This window comes from Mugil cephalus, chromosome 8 (genome assembly GCF_022458985.1).
Source record: "Mugil cephalus isolate CIBA_MC_2020 chromosome 8, CIBA_Mcephalus_1.1, whole genome shotgun sequence".
Lineage (NCBI taxonomy): Eukaryota > Metazoa > Chordata > Actinopteri > Mugiliformes > Mugilidae > Mugil > Mugil cephalus.
Window position 1 is genome coordinate 11416851 of NC_061777.1, and position 18603 is coordinate 11435453.

The 18603-nt window shown below is 41.7% G+C and overlaps 1 protein-coding gene across 2 annotated transcripts in view; it reads right to left on the reverse strand.

The window, feature by feature from the left end:
* ccser1 (coiled-coil serine-rich protein 1) overlaps window positions 1-18603 on the reverse strand; it is a 118463-nt gene that overhangs the window by 54661 nt on the left and 45199 nt on the right. For both annotated transcript variants that reach the window (XM_047591489.1, XM_047591490.1), the window contains exons 9-10: window positions 6764-6841; window positions 819-899 (exon numbers count right to left, since the gene is read on the reverse strand). In XM_047591489.1, coding sequence (XP_047447445.1) covers window positions 819-899; window positions 6764-6841 — 159 coding nt within the window. The remainder of the gene's footprint in view (window positions 1-818; window positions 900-6763; window positions 6842-18603) is intronic.

Here is an 18603-nt window from a genome sequence, read left to right on the forward strand (position 1 = left end):
CATAGAATAACTAAACGATCCACAATCCTGCCGAACCTGTGGAAGTAGCTGCCCCCTGTGTTCAAACTATGCACTCATTTTGCTCTTGCCATTGTGCGAGCAAAGTAAAATGCTGTATTTTGTGTGTGTGTGTGTTTCTCTGTGCTAGCGTGCGCCCACTTGCTCTCACAATGGCAAAGCTCCCCCCCTCTTTTTTTTTTTTTAACAACGCTTCTTGGCAACTTTATTCACAGCAGGATTAAAGGTAGCAATAGAGGCGATGAGCGAAGTGTTTTAAGAGAAAGAACAGAGAGACAAAGAAAACCGACCCCGAAACTGTGCTCCTGTTTCCGTTACAGGCAGCCATATTTAGGCAGTCATCCATTAAGTCTGCAGCGTTCCCATAATGTCAGCCCCCAGTGAAGCCAAAGAGGCCATGTCAGCTGAGGGCGTTCGGCAGGCAGGTAGGATGGAGCACAGAGTTCTCTCTCTCTCCGAGAACGTGGGAATTGGAGGGAGAAGGGGAGGAGCAAATTGTGTACTATAATATGACTGCAGCAAAAAAAAAAAAAACAAGATGGATTTAAGTTTTAGCTCAGTGCGAAAAGAAGAAAGGTGGAGACGGCTGTTGTGGCTCAGCAGAAAATGTATCACAGAGAGGATAAAAAGTAGAAAAAAATAGAAGGAATTAGCTGGCAGTTTTTTGTAGGACATTTTTGCAAACATTGAAACTCATTTAAGGAGTCAACTGTCCACAAATGCAGGCACAGTTCAGTATGTGTGTGTGTGAGCCTGACACACAGTGTGTGTTGTGTGCGTTTTGTCTGTGAGTATCTCACCTCTGGACCCATGTGTTCCGTCTGTGTTGTGCGGTCAGTCATTTGGCAGTCTTTCATCTTCAGGGCAGCTTTGGCACTCTCCTGCATAGAAGACAAACACACACACACACACACCCATCAGTGTGTCCAACATCTCAAAAATCTCAAAAAAATAAAATATAACATCAAATAGAAATGGATGAGAGCAACTACTCTCCCAGCAGACTTGTGCCTTGCTTCTGCTCACAACACTTACAGCTGGCCTCCATGCTTAGCTAGCTATCAAAAAGACCTCGACCAGCTCCTTCTTTTGGCTGCCTCTTTTGGAAATCCAAGAGGTCATAAAACTGGGCTGAATTGCAGGGGAACTTTTCTACAGCCAAATATTGGAGCAGGGACCCTCTGCAAAGTGTACCAGAATTCATAAAAAGTGACAGCCAGTGTTGGCTACCCCGCTAGAAAGGTCCTTCTAGGAGAAAATTAATAGATTTCCCTTGACAGATTTACAGACGGAGGCGGAGAGAGATAGGCATTGCCCCTTCCTTCAAAACACACCACTTTTACCTTGACCAGGAGCCTGTCGACTCCCGTGTTACTTCCCTGTGATTATTTGGAAAAGGCAGGTTGCGAGTGCACCGCGTGAGGAGAAACGCGGCGCTCCTTCCACCGGGAGCGCTTTATGACGGCGCCGCTAATCATTCTGACATGCAGGCCCTTACACTGCTCGTGGGTTGAAAGTTGCAGCGGCTATGAAATATTGAGAAATTCATTAACCTTGATTAAAATTAATCAACCAAATTAGGGCATAGTGTACGGATGGGTTAGTGGTAAGGTGAATGAAAGTACAGTAATTTATGCTATAGCCCTAAACCTGAATATATACTGTCCGCTTCAAAGCACCGGCGAGCGACAGATTGAGTTAAAAATCTATTTTCATCAATCAAGCCGAAGACTATATATGCAAAGCAAGGGAGGCTTTTTGCAGCTAAATGTTGCAATTGGAGCGCGGCCCTTCAACAAAATGCACCAGGAGTGAGAGGAGAAAACTCATAAAAAGTGACAGCTAGTGATGGCCAGCCAGCTAGCAGGTCCTTCTAGGAGATAATTAATAGGTTCTTACTGGCAGATTTACAGACAGGGCCAGAGCGAGGAGAGCATTGGCTATGAGCTGCCCTTTCCTTCAAATGCTGCACTTTAACTTTACAGCAGCAGGCAAGGTTTCCCTTTTCCGACTCTCTCACACACAGGCGAGTGCACCCCCAACGTGCAGAAGCAGAACATGCTGCCCAAAACTGTCGAACTTCATAAATTTGATGAAGCCGACGCCAGTGTTCCAAGGCTGAAATAAGGATAGGATGTGGCTGCAGCAGAGATACGGCCAAGTATTAGACAACTTATTAATATTATACAACGAATAAAAGTGTGAAGGCTTCATAAAAACACAGACGTATGTGTCTGGAAATCAAATGCGGCAGTTGACGGAAAGACTCAAGGGTGATAAAAGTATGAAATGCATCCACAGAACCATATGGGCGGCGAAAGGGAAAGAGACACAGAAAGAAGATGTGATGATGTAAAAAGAAAAGGGAAATAGGACTTTGATTCTACTAACAAGGATAGTCCTTGTGTCATACATTACTGCAGAAAACTCTGTAACCATAACACTACAGCAGCTGAATCGTTCCTTCATTACAATGAACAGTGTTTATTTTGAGCAAATGTCACACATGCTGCAAAACTCAGTACAGCAAATTTGCAGCAGAAAATTGTCCATTAATTGTCCTAATTACTCTTGTTTGAGCAATGTTTGCAGAAATTACATTGACAGGTGCTGTATAACTGCCTGTAAAATCTATGTTTTCTAGGGAAAGAAACTATACAAAAAAAAAAAACATTTCTGTTAACTGGGAATTAATGGACCGATAATTGAAAGGGACTAACAGATGGATAGGCTGTGACTATTGTTATTGGATGTCTATACAGTATGTTTAACACACATTCAGTTTCTCACATGATTAAATCAACTAATTCAGAGATGATTCAGATGAAAGTTAAATAGGGAAGATCTGTTCTTTCCCACGCTGTCAGAGACACACGCTCATTCAGACTGTCTGCATGTAGCCGCCCTCCTCCGCATCTAGTCCGGGGGGTCTCATCTGAAGCCTCCGTCAGTCTATCTGCTGCAACACCTCCAGCGTCTAGACTCCGGTGGGGGGTTGGGGGGAACGGCCTCTGTTTACTCCCTTCATCTGGAGCTCTACTCTGTGATGTTACTACTGACCGAAATATTAATTCTCACAAGCTTCTTCTTCCGACTTTAATGACTCTATTTTCAAAGGTTGCCGTTAACACCGATCTCGTTGATGTTAATCTATTTTCATGTTTCCAATCTCAAAAACACAAAAAAATATATATATATAAAAAACAAACACATTTCCTGACACAGTTATGTTAAACTAATTCTAGTTTAAAACCTCGTGGACCCTGACTGTATAATATTTTATTGCCATTGTAAAATACTTAAGTACACGATATTTTTTTAGTCACTAGAGGACACTAAACTTCAACCCCTTCCCTTGGCTCTGTTTTCAGGCTTTAAAATAAAATCGAGCCCAGGGGAGATTTAGACCAGTCACAAGTCTTTTCAAAGAGAGGATCTGACCTTCTACAAATGCAGATGGGCATTCACATCCCTTCAGATGGTGGACAGCGTGATTCATTAGTGGAGTATCCTGCAGGAACTTGGAACGTTGCTATTCTTACTTCATGCACTTTCCTCCAGATCGTGACTGAAAACAACTGCTTATACCACAAAGAATCCCAAGGAAGTGTCAAAAAGATTCTGACAATGAACCCACAACAACCAACATCTCCTGGATAGGTTAGCTGCTGACTGAATTTTCTTACAGTATCTAAGTGTATCTAAATGTGGCTGTGTTGATAGATTTGATAGATTAAGATGAAAGCATATGATGAGAGACTATAGGCTGAATGTTGCAGGTCAGAAACTGTAGACAAAATCGGTTGCACCACAAGCGTAATAGTCAACCAATCAGATGAATGAATGGCCCTGCAGATCTTAGATCTTTGCCAGACATAATGGATTCCAAAGTTATGCCTAATCTGTGACGAATCCTAATATGTTGTAGGTCCCTGTTGTGTCTCCAAGACAGTTGTGACTCATCAGAGGATGGACATGGGTCTTCTGAGGGTGTAATGTGATGTCTGGTAACAACATGGTGTTAGCGGGGGCCTTTGGGTCCTATGGATTAAAGGGAGGGGCCTGTGTGGATCAGGCTTGTGCCAGATCCTTGATCAGTTTGGGATCTAGTGAATTTGGAGGTCAGGTCAACATCTTGTGCTGTTTTTCATGTTTTTGTTTTTTTGTTTTTTTTAAGTTGTTCCTAAACTGTTTTTGTGTGTGCGTCTGTGTCATGCTGCATCCTGCTGGGGGTGACTTTGTGAATGTGAGTGTCATTGCTATGGGGTGGAGGTGCCTGGACTGGTCTAGGTGGGTGGTACATGTCTGAATTACATTCACTTGAAGGTTTCCCAGCAGAACACTGAACTGGTCAACGGTATTTATTTCTTTTGTCAGTGGTTTTAATGTTGTGGCTGATCCTGGTAATACAGCTCAGATTAAAGCTCCATACAAGTGAATCACCACTGATGTTATTATATTATATTAATATTTCTAATATTTTTCTTCCAAGCTAATAAGAAGCACATGTGCTGCTTGGGTGGAGTGGGAGAGTCTTAGAATAGAAAAGGAAGAAAAGCCTTTTCAAATGTTGGTATTTTTAGTTTTTTTTTTTCCATTTTAAGATTTCTGCCTAACCCAGCATTAATATTGAAGTCGTAATGTGGAAGAGGTGTTTTTTTTTTTCCTTTTTTTTTGTGAAGAGAGTAAAATATGTTACACCGCCTGTCAACATGAATCTCAGAGAGAGAAATTACTGGTACATGTACAGCCTGCCTGCCTGCCTGCCTGCCAGACAGTATAAAATCCACATTAGCTGCACACAGCAGCGAGAGAGTCCACCGAGAAGGAGAGCAGAGGAGAGAGAGGAGGACAGGTGCTGCTGACAGGAAGTTAGAGAAGGAGAGAACGAGAGAGGAGAGGAACGAGTGTGGGGGAGGGGAGGGGGATGGATGGAAGTGCCAGGAAGTGATCAAACAAACAGATGCCACATGAGACTCAAGTCAGTGAGCTGGCCTGGCATCGCTCACAATACCGCTGCAACACTGGCACATAATTCCGCTGAAGCCTGGCATAATGTCTGCATTGCATTACTTTGATGGAACAGGTGACAAATTACAGACGCTTAGATGACAAATGATGAAGAATATCGCGGCGTGGAACATTTCAAGAGACGAGCCCGACAGCGGAGCTTTTCCCAGTGGACGTCTTGACTTGTCACAGTAGGGGAAGCGCAGGTGTAATAATGACGGTTCGGTTCCATTTAGCCCCCCCGGTAAGCCGCGGTAGCGAATCAGCACGCGTACGGGCGGAACATCCCCTAAGTGGAATGGAGCCACGCTTAATATACACCTGCGCTTTCACTACTGTGACAAGTCAAGATGTCTGCCGTGAAAAAAAAAAGTCCAAAATATAACTAGGCCATAGACTCTGCTTTAAATCTGTATCTCTACTTCATGAGAACACTGTGCATATTCCATATTTTGTCTGCAAAGAATGTGGGGACCCAGTAATTCTGGTATTGTGGTGTAAGATGCCATGAACAAGCGGTGCACACGAACAAAGACGTTTAGGCTTTTTTGCCGCCACACCATCTGATATTGATGCTGTGACCTCAAGGCAGCTGTGAAACCGTTCTCGCATTTATTTCATCTCTAAACCTGCGGTCAGTCTCTTCTGCCGCTCTGCCCTCTGCAGTGTGTAGTCTCACACAGCAGCACATCATAACAGCCAAGGCCAAACTGACAGAGCCACTTACGACAAAAGTTACACCCTCCAGTTCTTCGAAATGTGTGTGTGTGTGTGTGTGTGTTTTTTTTTTCATCCCAATCTTTCTAATCCTTCATAGGAGAAGATATGAGCTTCAAAGGATTTAGTCTTTAATTCATACCCTTAAAACAAATAATTTAAACGTTCAAACCGTTTTAATTATTCATTTCATAGTTGAGAAAACAAAACTGTGACGAAGATAAAATTAGACAAGCAAGCCTTCCTGTTCTCCGCGTCTGAAACTTTTAAGTTCTCAAATTAGTCGTGAAGACTTTGCAGCATTTGGGCAAAATGTTTTGCTTTATTGCACTATTTTACATTTTTAACAACTGCGACATTATTAAAAGCAACATCTACGGGACTGTCAGTCTTCGGGATGGTAACACAGAAGTCGCAGCTGCAATCAAGTAGATTACAAAATATCAATTTCTCTATTCAATTTCAATTCATGGATGGATTTCTTTTACATTTCCTCTCTATAGGAATTTGTCTGCGGTTTCACAAGACTGATTTCTCACGACAAGTGTCACAAAATCCGCACAAGATGATTGGCCGACCTGTGAGGGAAATCTAAAATATGCACCATCGGGCAAGAAAGTCACGTGCAAGATGTGCCAACTTGAGGTAAATGTTGCAGAAAAATCTTTGCAAACAATGACATTAGTTTCGTGAAAATCTCTTTCACGACAAAGCAAAGTAGTTTCTACACTGAAACTGATAAATGAATCCATATTGAGTTAAAGTAGACAGAAAGTGGACCTAGAGAATCGAATCCATTCACGATATACTATAGATATAACCAGTCCTACGACTGAGTATTACTTTTTATGTCGGGAGGTCAAAGTGAAGTCATCATTTTTTAGTGTCAATTAAAATAACTGTATTAAAATATCGCATGTGGCGCAAAGAGGAGGTCAGACATCATGAAAAAAGATAACATTTCTATTAGGGCCGGGGCCGTCCCGAAGCCCCTTTATGTTCAGTAAATGGATCTCACCAGTTCGCTCTGGAGTCTGACAATGAGCTCATCTTTCTCCTTCAGTTGCTGCAGCAGGGTCTCCTCTCTGCTCAGATCCTAAAGACGAGGAACAAGACACCGCATTAAAATTTACCCAGGACATGGCAGACAGCGACAGTGATTTATCTGAGGGGCCGCATTCCCACAAAAGCAATACACAGAGCCAACGACTTACCGGGGTGTCCGTGTGTGACTCCGCCGCAGTTTCGGCAGATGTTTGTGTGTTTGCGAGTTTTTATGTGTATTTATGAGCGTATCTGCTGTGTGTGTGTGTGTGTGTGTGTGTGCGTGTGCGATAAAGTTGTCATGTGGCGCACGCTGCGGGACTGTGATCTCCTCTCCTCGCTACGTCTCTGTGATAAACTTGTGTCCTATGGCAGCACCCCAGAGCACACAGCACTTTAATGTGACCTTGTGTTGTCGGGGGACATTATTGCAGACAGGACGGAGAGGAGTCACAGAGACAGAAGACGGGGAGAATAATAATACGGGTAAAAATAACTTGATTCTCACGGCACCCTCAAAACATGTTGCAAAAAGCCTTTGGGCAAAAGAAAATGAATTATAAATAGTCTAAAATCATCTTAGATTAGAACATGTCGCTGCTTAGGATTATAATTGTGCTGCAACCCTAATTTAACCTGTCTTATTTGTCTGCTGCAAAGTCATGTGCAGTTATTTAAAATTAATTCTGTTCATTTAGTGAAAAAAAAAAAAATGGACGTGTCTGCCGAGCTCATTTTTTCCCATCAGTGTCTCGACTCTGCATCGGCCAACGGGGAGTTTCCGGACCGCGGCCCGAGCGGAAGTCAAGTGCGTTTTCACGCAAATAAAACGGACAGGGGGTCAAAACGCGGATAAAGAGAGACACGGCGAGGTGAAAAGGAGACGCGGAGAGAAAAGGAGGAACAAGAGGAGAAGAGGAGAAAGGAGCGACATGGAGAGAGCGAAATGACAGACGGACAGACGGTCATTACCTCTTCAAGGACACAAAAGCAGAAGAGGAAAAGAGGGGCAAGATAACAGGAGGAAAATGGGGAGGGGGGAGGGGGGGGCGTGAGGAAAGGGGGACGGCGATAGAGAGAAAGAGAGGACAGAGAGGGCCTCAGGCTGAGCATGATGGTCTGAAACCGCGGGGAGCCATCTAGCTAAAGGACACGCGGAGAGTCAGAGGAAGACCACAGGGAACCATACCGCTACAAGTCCGTCCTTTAAATGACCTCTCTGATGCAAAAGCAGACCGCGAGGCCGACACTTTTACTGAGGCCACATCAAAATTCAGCAAGGTAATAATGTAATCGGCGTAGGACGTGAGCGGAAAGCACCCCGGGTTTCACGTGGACGAATAAAAAAAAACTGTTTCATTGAAAATCTGCGCGTGCGGTGGCGTGAGGCAATGAACGGCTACACTTTGCAGATTTAACTTCCCCGACCTGAGCTCCGGCGTTGCAGCCTGCCAGCAACAACTGCAAAATAAGCAGCTGTACATTTTGAGGATTTGTCATTCAGTATTTTTAGCGGAGACCAGTTTTGACACGTGACCCCTGCGGGGCTTCGTGCATCACAACACGAAGCCGGAAAATAAATCATTAGAGAGCATGGGTGGATAACGTACAAGCATTTGGAGAATACTGACGGGAATTTGGCCAGCAGGCGTGGTCTCCCGGTGTCAAGGGGCTCATCTGGAAACTGTGGGAATTTGGTGGGTACTTTGTTGTCGATTTACTATTTCAGCACAACAATCTTCTTATTGATTCGTCCAAACGATCTGATTGACCCGGCAAAATGAATTGCGCGCAACTACAGACAAAATTCACTAAGCAATTTCAAACTGACTTCCAGACAGCCGATTCTATGGATATTTTAAGAAAGATAATTAAACCATGACGCGCAATGCATCATTACCATCTGTTATGCCGAGACCTAAGTTTCAGGTCACATCTATTGGAAAGAATCAAAAACTGTGATGTTTTGTGGAATGATAAAGACACCTGTTGAGTGCAGAGGGAGGCTGATTCAGCTCTCAGTCAAGTGTGCTCCTGCTAACAGCGTTTGCCGAATCTTGATTGAAATGACCATCAAAAGGCCAGAGCATCATCGTGAAGGACAGAGGAAATTTGTATGTTAATACTAAGTCGAGAGGCCAGCTTTTAATATCCAGATTAAGTTTCATAAAGTAGCCGGCAAAATCAGCTTGATGGCTCAGAAATAACTTCTCAGTACACATTTAGAACTAAAGAAGCCACTCAGATGAACATCTTCAAGAATACCCAAAAAAAAAAAACTTTGTTTTTTTTTGTTTTTTTGAATATAACATGAGGGAGAATCTTCACACACACACACAAAGACCAAATGGCTTTCAACTACTGGGACAATACAACAGCAGCCTGATGCATCAGAGCATACAAATATTAAGACAAAGCAACAAGGTTGAGGTACGTGGAAGAATGGGCCACAACTACAAAAGAGACAAAACAATGAGGAGATGTAAGAAAATGGAAAATTGTGCAAAAAAAAAAAAAAATAAAATAAGGACAAAAAAAATATTAATCACAGTGAAAAATAGCGAGGGAGTAGACGTGATGAATCTTTAAACAAGGGGATGTCAGACAGTCTTTTCTGCTCGGCATTCTCTTGTCTTCTCGTTGCACTTCTCATGAAAATAGTCATGCTTGGAATAGAAGAGAGAGTTCAGTGCAAAAGCCACTTACTTTCTCAACTCTGAGCAACCACCGCATGAAGTGGGTATGACTAAAAGATTGTTGGTTTTGGAAAATTAGGTCCCCGCAATTCTGACATTTGAAACGCGTGGGAGGGGAGCAGGGAGGGGGTCAGATCCTCTTTGACCAATTGAAAAGCACTTAAAGTCTTTCTCTGAGACTGTGGTCTTATTTCACGGTTATACCGGCAAATATCGTGCACTCCAACTTGGCAACGACGTGGCCACGCTTCACCATTTCCATGAATTTTTAATTGCAATATATTTGTTTTCCCGAATACCTCATTTAGCAGGTCTAATTTGCACAAGATAATAGTGAAGGAGGACCAAACTAAAGCCTGCTCAGTGCCCCTGTGGTGGGAAAAAAAAAACTACCTTACTTCACCTTTTCCACAAGGAAATCGAAAAACCATTAACAAAGACAAACTCCAGTGTTTCTGAATCAAACCTCACTCCCTGTCTTTACAGGGGAGATAAGAGTATTTATAGATAATAAGGATTTGTATTTTTTTTTCCTACACCTAGAAAACACGCACACACACACACGGCACAAAAATGATTAACATGAGATTTGGATGAGACTGAAAAATCACTAACATGCTGTGACAATTACAACATTAGTCAGCCTCTAAAATTAATCTCACCCCAACAGGACTGAAGGCTGTTCTAAATGAGCTGTCTGGCTACAAACGCACAGTGGGTATCCTTCTGTGCCCAGTGTATGTGTGTGTGCGTGCGTGTGTGTCTGAGAGAAAGAGAGAAAGTCTGCCATGCATAAAAACCAGTTGTGTTTTAAATGTTCAGAACAGGTTTATTGACGTACGGGGTTAGCTTCGGGGTCAAAAAACACAACAGAAATACGAACAGCAAGAGGGAGAAGGAGAGGTGTATACGCTGTGAGAGAAACAGTGTATCTCAGCTACGCCATGCTGACTTTAATGCCAAGGCGCTGGGCATGCTATGTGATAATTGGAGGAAAAAAAAAGTCTGCCGGTCTAACCTCGCGGTCATTCGGCTGAAAACACCCGCTGCCGAGCCTCTTAATCATGTACCGCTGCGTAAATCCTAAAACAAGGAAAACACGGGCAAATCTAACACCAAAAAATGTGAAGTTTTCCTCCGCTCGCTGAAAGAAGCGCCTCAAAGTGCATTAAGTCACCCATCAGGTGGCATTCAAACCGATTTTTCAGGGCTGAATTGAATGGAAAAGGCTATGGAGGAAAAGTGGGACATTATTTCTAATGTGATTGGAATGGCCTCAGTGGGGACAAATCTGATCAAAATCACTGAAGTGCATCCACTTTTGCAAAGAGATGTGGTTCTCCATGCCGACTGAGGCCTCTCTATGTGTGCAATCAGCAGCCAGCTGAAGAGGGTATGGAGATGAATTACCCTCCCTTTGTTAGCAGAAATTATCCAATTTGTTAACTTTTTTTGTAGGAACGCGCAATCGAGAAAATCACAGGGTTGTTTGTCCATTAACTCAACGCCCCGTTTTTTTTTTTTTTTTCTTTTTTCGATTAGTCTGACAAATTGGCACATTTCTTCAAATCGGGGCGTGAATAATAGCAGCACAATTATATCTAGTCTCTCTTAACATCAATTTCCCCAACAGCTATGCATAACTGTGTACTTCTTAAACACAAGTGCTTCAGACCAAAGGAGCTTGAAGGGATGTGAAATGGTATGATCAGCTTTCTGCTATCACATCCTACACGGTCATAATGATGACTACACATTTAACAGGACCACAGAACACTAAGATGATGTGAGGTCAGTGCCCAGACCCTATTCTGCGGACACAGAGCTGCCAGATCAGACACGTCTGTCAGATGCGTGCTCCGTTTGGTTTGGGCGAGGGTTGTCGACAGAGTAGAGAATGTAAGAGGGAGGCTGTTTCACATCAGCACGCACACTGGCTCTTTGTGAATCTTCTGGACCATTACCAGCTGTATTCACACTCAGGATTAATCGGACATTAAACAAACTTTGTACTAGTGAGCCGGCCAAATCAAATCTGTTTAATGGCCCTGACTGACTAGAAAAGGTCAGGACGGCAAAGGAAAAAAAAAAACGGAAACACACTCAATTAAAAATCACATGGAGAACATTACTACAAGCACTGAATACATTAAACGTGGCTTTTATAATTTTGTTCTTTGCTTTGACGGACAACCCAGCAAGGGCATAACTATGGAGAAAAAAGATTTACCAGGTTGTCCATGTTCATTTATAATCAACACCATGTTGATTTCTGCGTGGAGTGATTGTGCGTTGTCTGTTTTGCTTCGTATGTCGGTACAGACACACACAACTCGCAAAAGAAGAAAGGCTAATCTGAAAAGATGAGCTTTAAGCTCCTATTAAAGGGTCTCTGCACTATCCACGCATCTTAAGCCCAGAGGGAGGCTGCTTCAAATGCTCAATCACGTTTGGTTTTCAAAGAAGCCTGACTAACAGCCAAGAAATCTCAGTGAGAGTATGTGAAAGAATACCCATTCTTGCTCGTGGTGGAGAAGCTGAGTAAATCAGACAGGTACTGCAGGCAAACGTCAGCCCATGCAGAGTTTGGTGGGTGATTACAAAAATCGCAAACTGAGTTCAGAATCTATCACAAGAAAGTCAAGATAGCAGGGCTATGAGATGTCCAACTATACGGATAACATGAAAGACAAGAAATAACATATTCCGAGGTCTGCTTCATATTCAGTATACAGAAGGGCTGGGTTTAAGAAAAAATAAAAACTGATTTGATAACGATTCATAAAATCCTATATTTTCTAAATATAGCTCGTTAGAAATCTCGCTGCGGTCTACCGAGCTGATCTCACATGACTAGCCTCGCAAGGCCGAGTCATGAGGCTTTTCCACGTGTGAGGGACGTCCAAAACATGACAGAAGCTACAACCCTCAGAGCAGCGCCAATCCTGAAAGCTCATGTGTGGCAGTGTTTTGGGACTTTTTTTTTTTTTCTACTGCACCTGGTCAGAGTTTCAATTATTTGTAAAAGTGCCAACATCAGTCTTGGGAAAATGTCAAAACAATGTGATAACCAGGCAAAATTGTTCATAAACGGAAAAAAAAACTCAAAAAGAATCAATACGGAGTTAAATCAAATTGAATCTGAACTGAATTGGCAGGAAAGCTGGTCTTGCTTCCAGGCCATGGTCACAGATGAAAATTTACAAAATGAAAAATGCCAGTAAGCCATTTCCTGGAGGGAAGTTCCTTGTATGCTAACTGTATGGAAAATGAGCACACAATCTGGGTACAAGAAGTGCCACAATGTAGGCTGCTCAAGTACAGCTGCCCAGGTCCAGATTTAATTCTGTCCTTAGCGTTGTTACCTCAATTCACTGCTTAGATTATCTACAGTAAGGTACCCAACTTTTAATTAGTGTCCGACCGAAATTAAAAAATGCTGATAACCGATATATCGATATACCAAACGATACCGATACCAATATCGGCCGATTAAAGTTTTTCATTTTTCAATAAAGAAAAATAAAAGGTCAAAATACCTGCTTTTGATTTTTGATGGCTTAAACATAGTTCCAAACACTTGTAGCAAAGATATAAATTTAAGGGAGAACATTTTACTAGCTTCTAATACTTTTATTATCAGAACTTGTTGAGAACAAGCAGCATATTGACATTTTGGACATAAAGTATAATGAATTATTACCTGTCAGTAATATGCAGGTGGATAAACTGTGTTATAAAACTCTCTGGCAAAAAAATAAATATAGCCGACTCAGGCCGCTTTTTGCACAGCAGCGATACATTATGCTAATTTGCTCTGGTCTTATCTAGTCTGGGAGCATGCAGTTGCCTGAGTGAGTGTAATATTACTTTGAGGTACTGTAATGTTACTATTATATTTGGTTAAACTCTTTAGCAAGGGAATATTTAAGCTAGTTTTCCTAGCGTTATCCTAACCTGAGCCATTAGTGACTCATTTAAAGTGATTAGCAAGGTTATTTTTAAGCTAGGTTATCCTAAGTTTGGCTTGCTAACAGGAACGTGGCATGAAAGGAGTCAGGGCACGTAAAACAACATATTACAGTACTTGTATTTTCTTAGTGAAAATAAGTGTTAACATCGTCGTCAAATCTGCAAACTTTTGGCTGATTATCCATTATTCTCTAATGGCTATAATCGGCTGATATATCAGTCGGCCCTACTATTAATTATATATTTACATCCATGACTGGATTGAGATGCACAAACTCATCCATTACACCTCTTTTTACCCATCTGCTTGCTGTCTGTATCTACAATATGTCTGTAAATATAATTAATAACCCGCATGTACACTTATAGGACAAAAAAATGCAAGAGAACCTGTGTCAGTCTAAGTATGAAAAAAATTAATAGGTAATTAAAACTTTGTCGTTTGTGCGCGGTAGGATGCCTTCAAGAATGTACTATAAGAAACTATGACCCGTGTTGCCTGTCTTTATGATCTAATTGGCTGCCATGCATAAACAAACAAGCAAGCTGTTAGGTTACCTGTCAAAGCAGTGCAGTAATATTTATGCAGTTTAAAAGACGGGACAGATGCCACCTACCTATAAAATAATAGAGACAAGAGCCCACAAATGAGAGTAAGAGATTAAATAATAGGTGGCAGTAGCACAAAGATGGGCTTTAACCGTAGCTTAGATCTATCAATTAACAAGACTTTTAGATGTATTTTAAATATAATCATTCATTTTTTAAGAAGGATAAGTGAATTAACACTCCTAAACTGTTTTTAAAGTTGCACAGCTCCGTAGAGTATGCCTTCTGAAAAAATAGTTATAAGGACCTTTTACTGTCAATTTTCAAAGATGAGTGCCGTAGTAATGGGACTATTATGTATATTCCCAAAGATGAAGGCAATCTCTAAAATCTTCTTTTCTTTTTTTCAATTCATTTTCTAAGGCTGTGTTGGAAAATCAAAAATCATGAGTCCTGTCTTCCTCCTATCATCCGAGCCTATGAATTCTTATTTCAGAAGCAGAGTTGTTTAGTCTGGAGATAGCCTGGGGGCAGGATGGAAAACTTTTTAGCCTGAGAATTATGTCTTTTTTTGTTTTTTTCCAACAGACAGTAGATGAGTAGATGATTGTAGCACTGCAACAAACCCCAGACTGAAGCCCATTTCTATGATGTTAGCGTAATGAATCATTTGAGACGTATAAGGCCTACACAAATTTCACAAAAAAGGGTTTTTGATTATATCTCAGTGTAGCTCATATCAAAGAAACGCTGATACGGAGAAACACAGAGTTCGGGACATAGAATCCAGAGAACATTTCTGATCAAACCACTTTCACACACTTCAGCTTGTGGCTGTGTGCCTGCAACAAACTGGTCATTCAAGTGTTAGTTGTGTGAGGATCACACAACAGAGGAGAACAAAGTGAGGGGAAAAACGCTATCTGAAAGGAGAGGAAACGAGAGGAATAAGCCGATAAGACTGGCAGTCTGTTTCCTGATAGAGCTCAAGAAAAATACCATTTTCTATATGGATGTCTGCAGTCATGATAACCTGTGATGTACGCTCCTGTTTGCAAGTTTGTGTGTGCATGAAAACTTTTCCCGTTTTCCTCCATAAATGTACAGTATGTTTTTAACCCTATGTTATTGTGGCATCACTGTGGGCAATGGACTATAATTATGAAGTTACAGTCATGAGACTTATCCATTATTAATTTCTAATTATGCAGCATCTGACACAATGATAAAGGTTTTAGCCAAATGTTTTATTCACTGTATACTTTACAACAGAGGTCTTCAACGTTTTTCAGGCCAAGGACCCCAAAACTGATGGAGAGATTAAGTAGGGACACCCTACCTACTACATGCTCTCTATATTAAACTCTGCCTAGTGCTATTTGTAAATATACATTATTATTATTTGCTTTCAATATGAAGCTATCCTTTATCCCTTAAAATATGTTGGAATCATGCTAATATGTATTTAAAGAAATTTAAATTTGTATGTAAAGAATGTCTAATCAACCAAAGATTTTTTGTACTTTTTTATTGCTCTTATGTTTTGTTCATATATGTTTTTCTCATCTCGTGATTTCCCTGCGGGGATCAATAAAGTGATCTTGAATCTTTAACGGTAAAAAGAGGCTCCTTGCGTCTGCTGAATCACAGGTACACAAACGTCAACCATGGTGCTTTTTTTAACTTTCTTTTAAAATACAGTAGAATACTTTAACTGGGACAGAATCTGGCGGAAAAAAAATCGTGTCATATGCATTGAGTCTAAATTAAACTAGGACGCACTGTGACACTGCAGCCTCTCAGGTGGCTACCGTAGATTATTTTTACACCCGCGGAGCCGTTTTCTGGAGTGCCAGGACAAATTCTCTTTTTCTCACCCCTCCCTCAATCCCCCGTTCTCTCTCGCTTGTCGGCTTTCTCTACCGCCCTCTTCCTCAAACCGGTTCCTCATTTTTCCCTCACCTCCACCTTTCACGCTCCTGTCTCGGCTCTCTCCTCTTTTCTAAGTTAATGTGAACTGAATGCAGCACTTTTGCATGCGTGCACCTCAACTACGAGCTGTAAACACTTTCCCCCCAACTTTTCTCCCTCGTCCCGGCCCTTCTCAGTCTTTCTTGCAGTCAGAGCGATACATTGTCCTATTCTCAGTGTCCTATTCTCTGAATATATTATATTCAGATTCTTCTCATGCAGTATTCTCTGTCTATCTCTCTGTTTATTTCCACGCCTCTAGCTCTGTCAAAAGGTTAGCCTTTGCCTCCCACTGTCTTACTCATTCGCTTCTTTGTCTCTCCCTCTATATATATACATATATATATATATATATATATACGTACACACACACACTGTAAATGTGTAAACAAACACACGTCTCTCTTCCCTACCTGTTTCTGTCTCCTACCAAACCTCAATTCTTCCATCTCTCACAGCTTCCTCCGTGCTCTTTACCCATATTAAACTCTGCCCTGCTGGCAGTCCCTCGGTCTCCCCCAGTGTGAAAAGCCAAAGTTCTCTCCTGGTCAGATGATGAGAAATTTTGTATTGATTTTCATCGTATCATCTGATGTTACAGACGATACCGAACAAATCTTCATACCGCGCAAAACATAACCTCCGGTGTCGCTTTTGAAGCAGTGAGATTCGCTTTTAGAATAGTTTACGGATGCTGTGTACGTGTTCCCAAAGTCAGGATTGAAGCTCCATGCACATTTGTATGTATGATGTCAAGGTAACACAAAACTGTCAAAAAACTGTGCTTAGATTTGTAATGGATCCAACTTTTTCCACAGAGAGGGAATATTCAGCTTGTAACCTCTCTTGTTTCCTCCTCACCATTAATGAACAAGCGATTGACATGCGATTGATAATCTATGGAGTACAGGTCAACTCTTTATGAACCAAGTATTTGTATCCATGCATTTGCCACTTCCTTAGGTTCATTATTGAAAACAAATGCATTCGAATACAACAGTGTTTTACCTAACTATCTAAAGTTTAAATGTTCAGTTTATGTTGGAATTTAGTTAAGCACAAAAGTGTTTCTGTTATTTAGCCCACTAGCTAAAATGGGTTTGTCAATATAACAGGAACTTATGATAGTACAACACAATACAATTTAATAATACTACAAGCTATGGCTGCAACAAACTGTCGTGACCACCAAGCAACTATCAGACTAAACTCAACTCAATGGTCCAAAATATTGGACTGATTCGCTCAGATTTGTTCCAGTTGTTGTAAGTGTGCAACCGCTTGGGATTTTGGCAGGTTTGCACTACTGGTTGTATCACTGCCCTCTGCAGGATTACAGACGTCTTTCGAGCGGCTGACTCTGTTTAATGAATTTCCGCATTTTTGACGTAAAACAAAACGTATTTTATGCAAATCGACAAATTGAAGTAAGTACAAACCCCAGCGTCCAAAATGAAAACACAGCTGAATCAACAGCTGTAACATATTCTAAACAAATGCAGAATCCCATACATTCAGGAAGCTGATATTCAGTGGAGGACTCTTGTACAGTATCAGAAAGCATTTATATTCATTCATATTCACTATGCGCCCAATGAACTGGCCACTGAGACCATTTCCCCTGTCTTTTCTAATCAAACCAACACTTCTGATGCCACTTTTCAAGCTGTCTTTACCCGTTTGTCCATTTGCACATTTCTTCATGAGAGAATTTGAGCCGCTTGCCGTCTTCAAGCTGTGCCTCACCCTACATTTTTAATTTTTCCTTATCTTCCAGCTGCCACTGATACTCCATGTAGGTCAATAAAGGGGGCGCGCAATAAAAGAAACACCCACCCTCTTTAGCAGCCACACGAACACAAATAAATGCACACTAAGACACTGTGACAACAATACCAGCAAAACATTATGTACTTGTACTTTGTGGAAATAGCTTCTGGTCCACGGACGAACCGAAGGTGCACCCCTCCCACATTAGTGCAGCAGTACACTCAATAAAAAGCCGCGCTCAGTATTTGTTGGCACCGTGTCAGCAGTTTGTGTTTTAGAGAGTTATATGACATATTTTGCACTGCAGTTCAAAAAACACGACAGGTCTGAGGACTGTGCTGGTCCTCTCTCCTCTAACAGTATAACAAGAACTCTACTGTGACCCGACTAAATCCCAGGGAAAAGCTCGGCAAAAGCCCTCCCTTGGTAAACTTAAAACCTGCTCACACGCTCGCACACACAAGAGCTGGAGCACTCGCACACATGTTCCCTACAGAGATTAATAAATCTCAGCCAGATAGCACAGCTTTGATGGAAACGGTTGACAGAGGGGGGGGGTTTCTGGAGCCTGCCAAGGTAAGTGAAGCACTTTGGCCCCATTTCATTTAATTCATCCCCACCTCTTTTGGTTGTTATCACTCTTTTTGCTACTTTCTTTATATTACCCTCTCCTTCGCCCCGCCTGCCCCGTCCCACTGCTCGGCTTTTTTTCCCCCATTTGATCTCTCTATGATTCATTAGAGGCAGGTGTAGAAGAAAAGGCTGTTAATTGTTCAGATAAGGGTAAAACTGAAGGAGACACACGGATCAAAGGCAGATCCTACTTTATATTTTTGATCACAGACGGGCTGCTGTG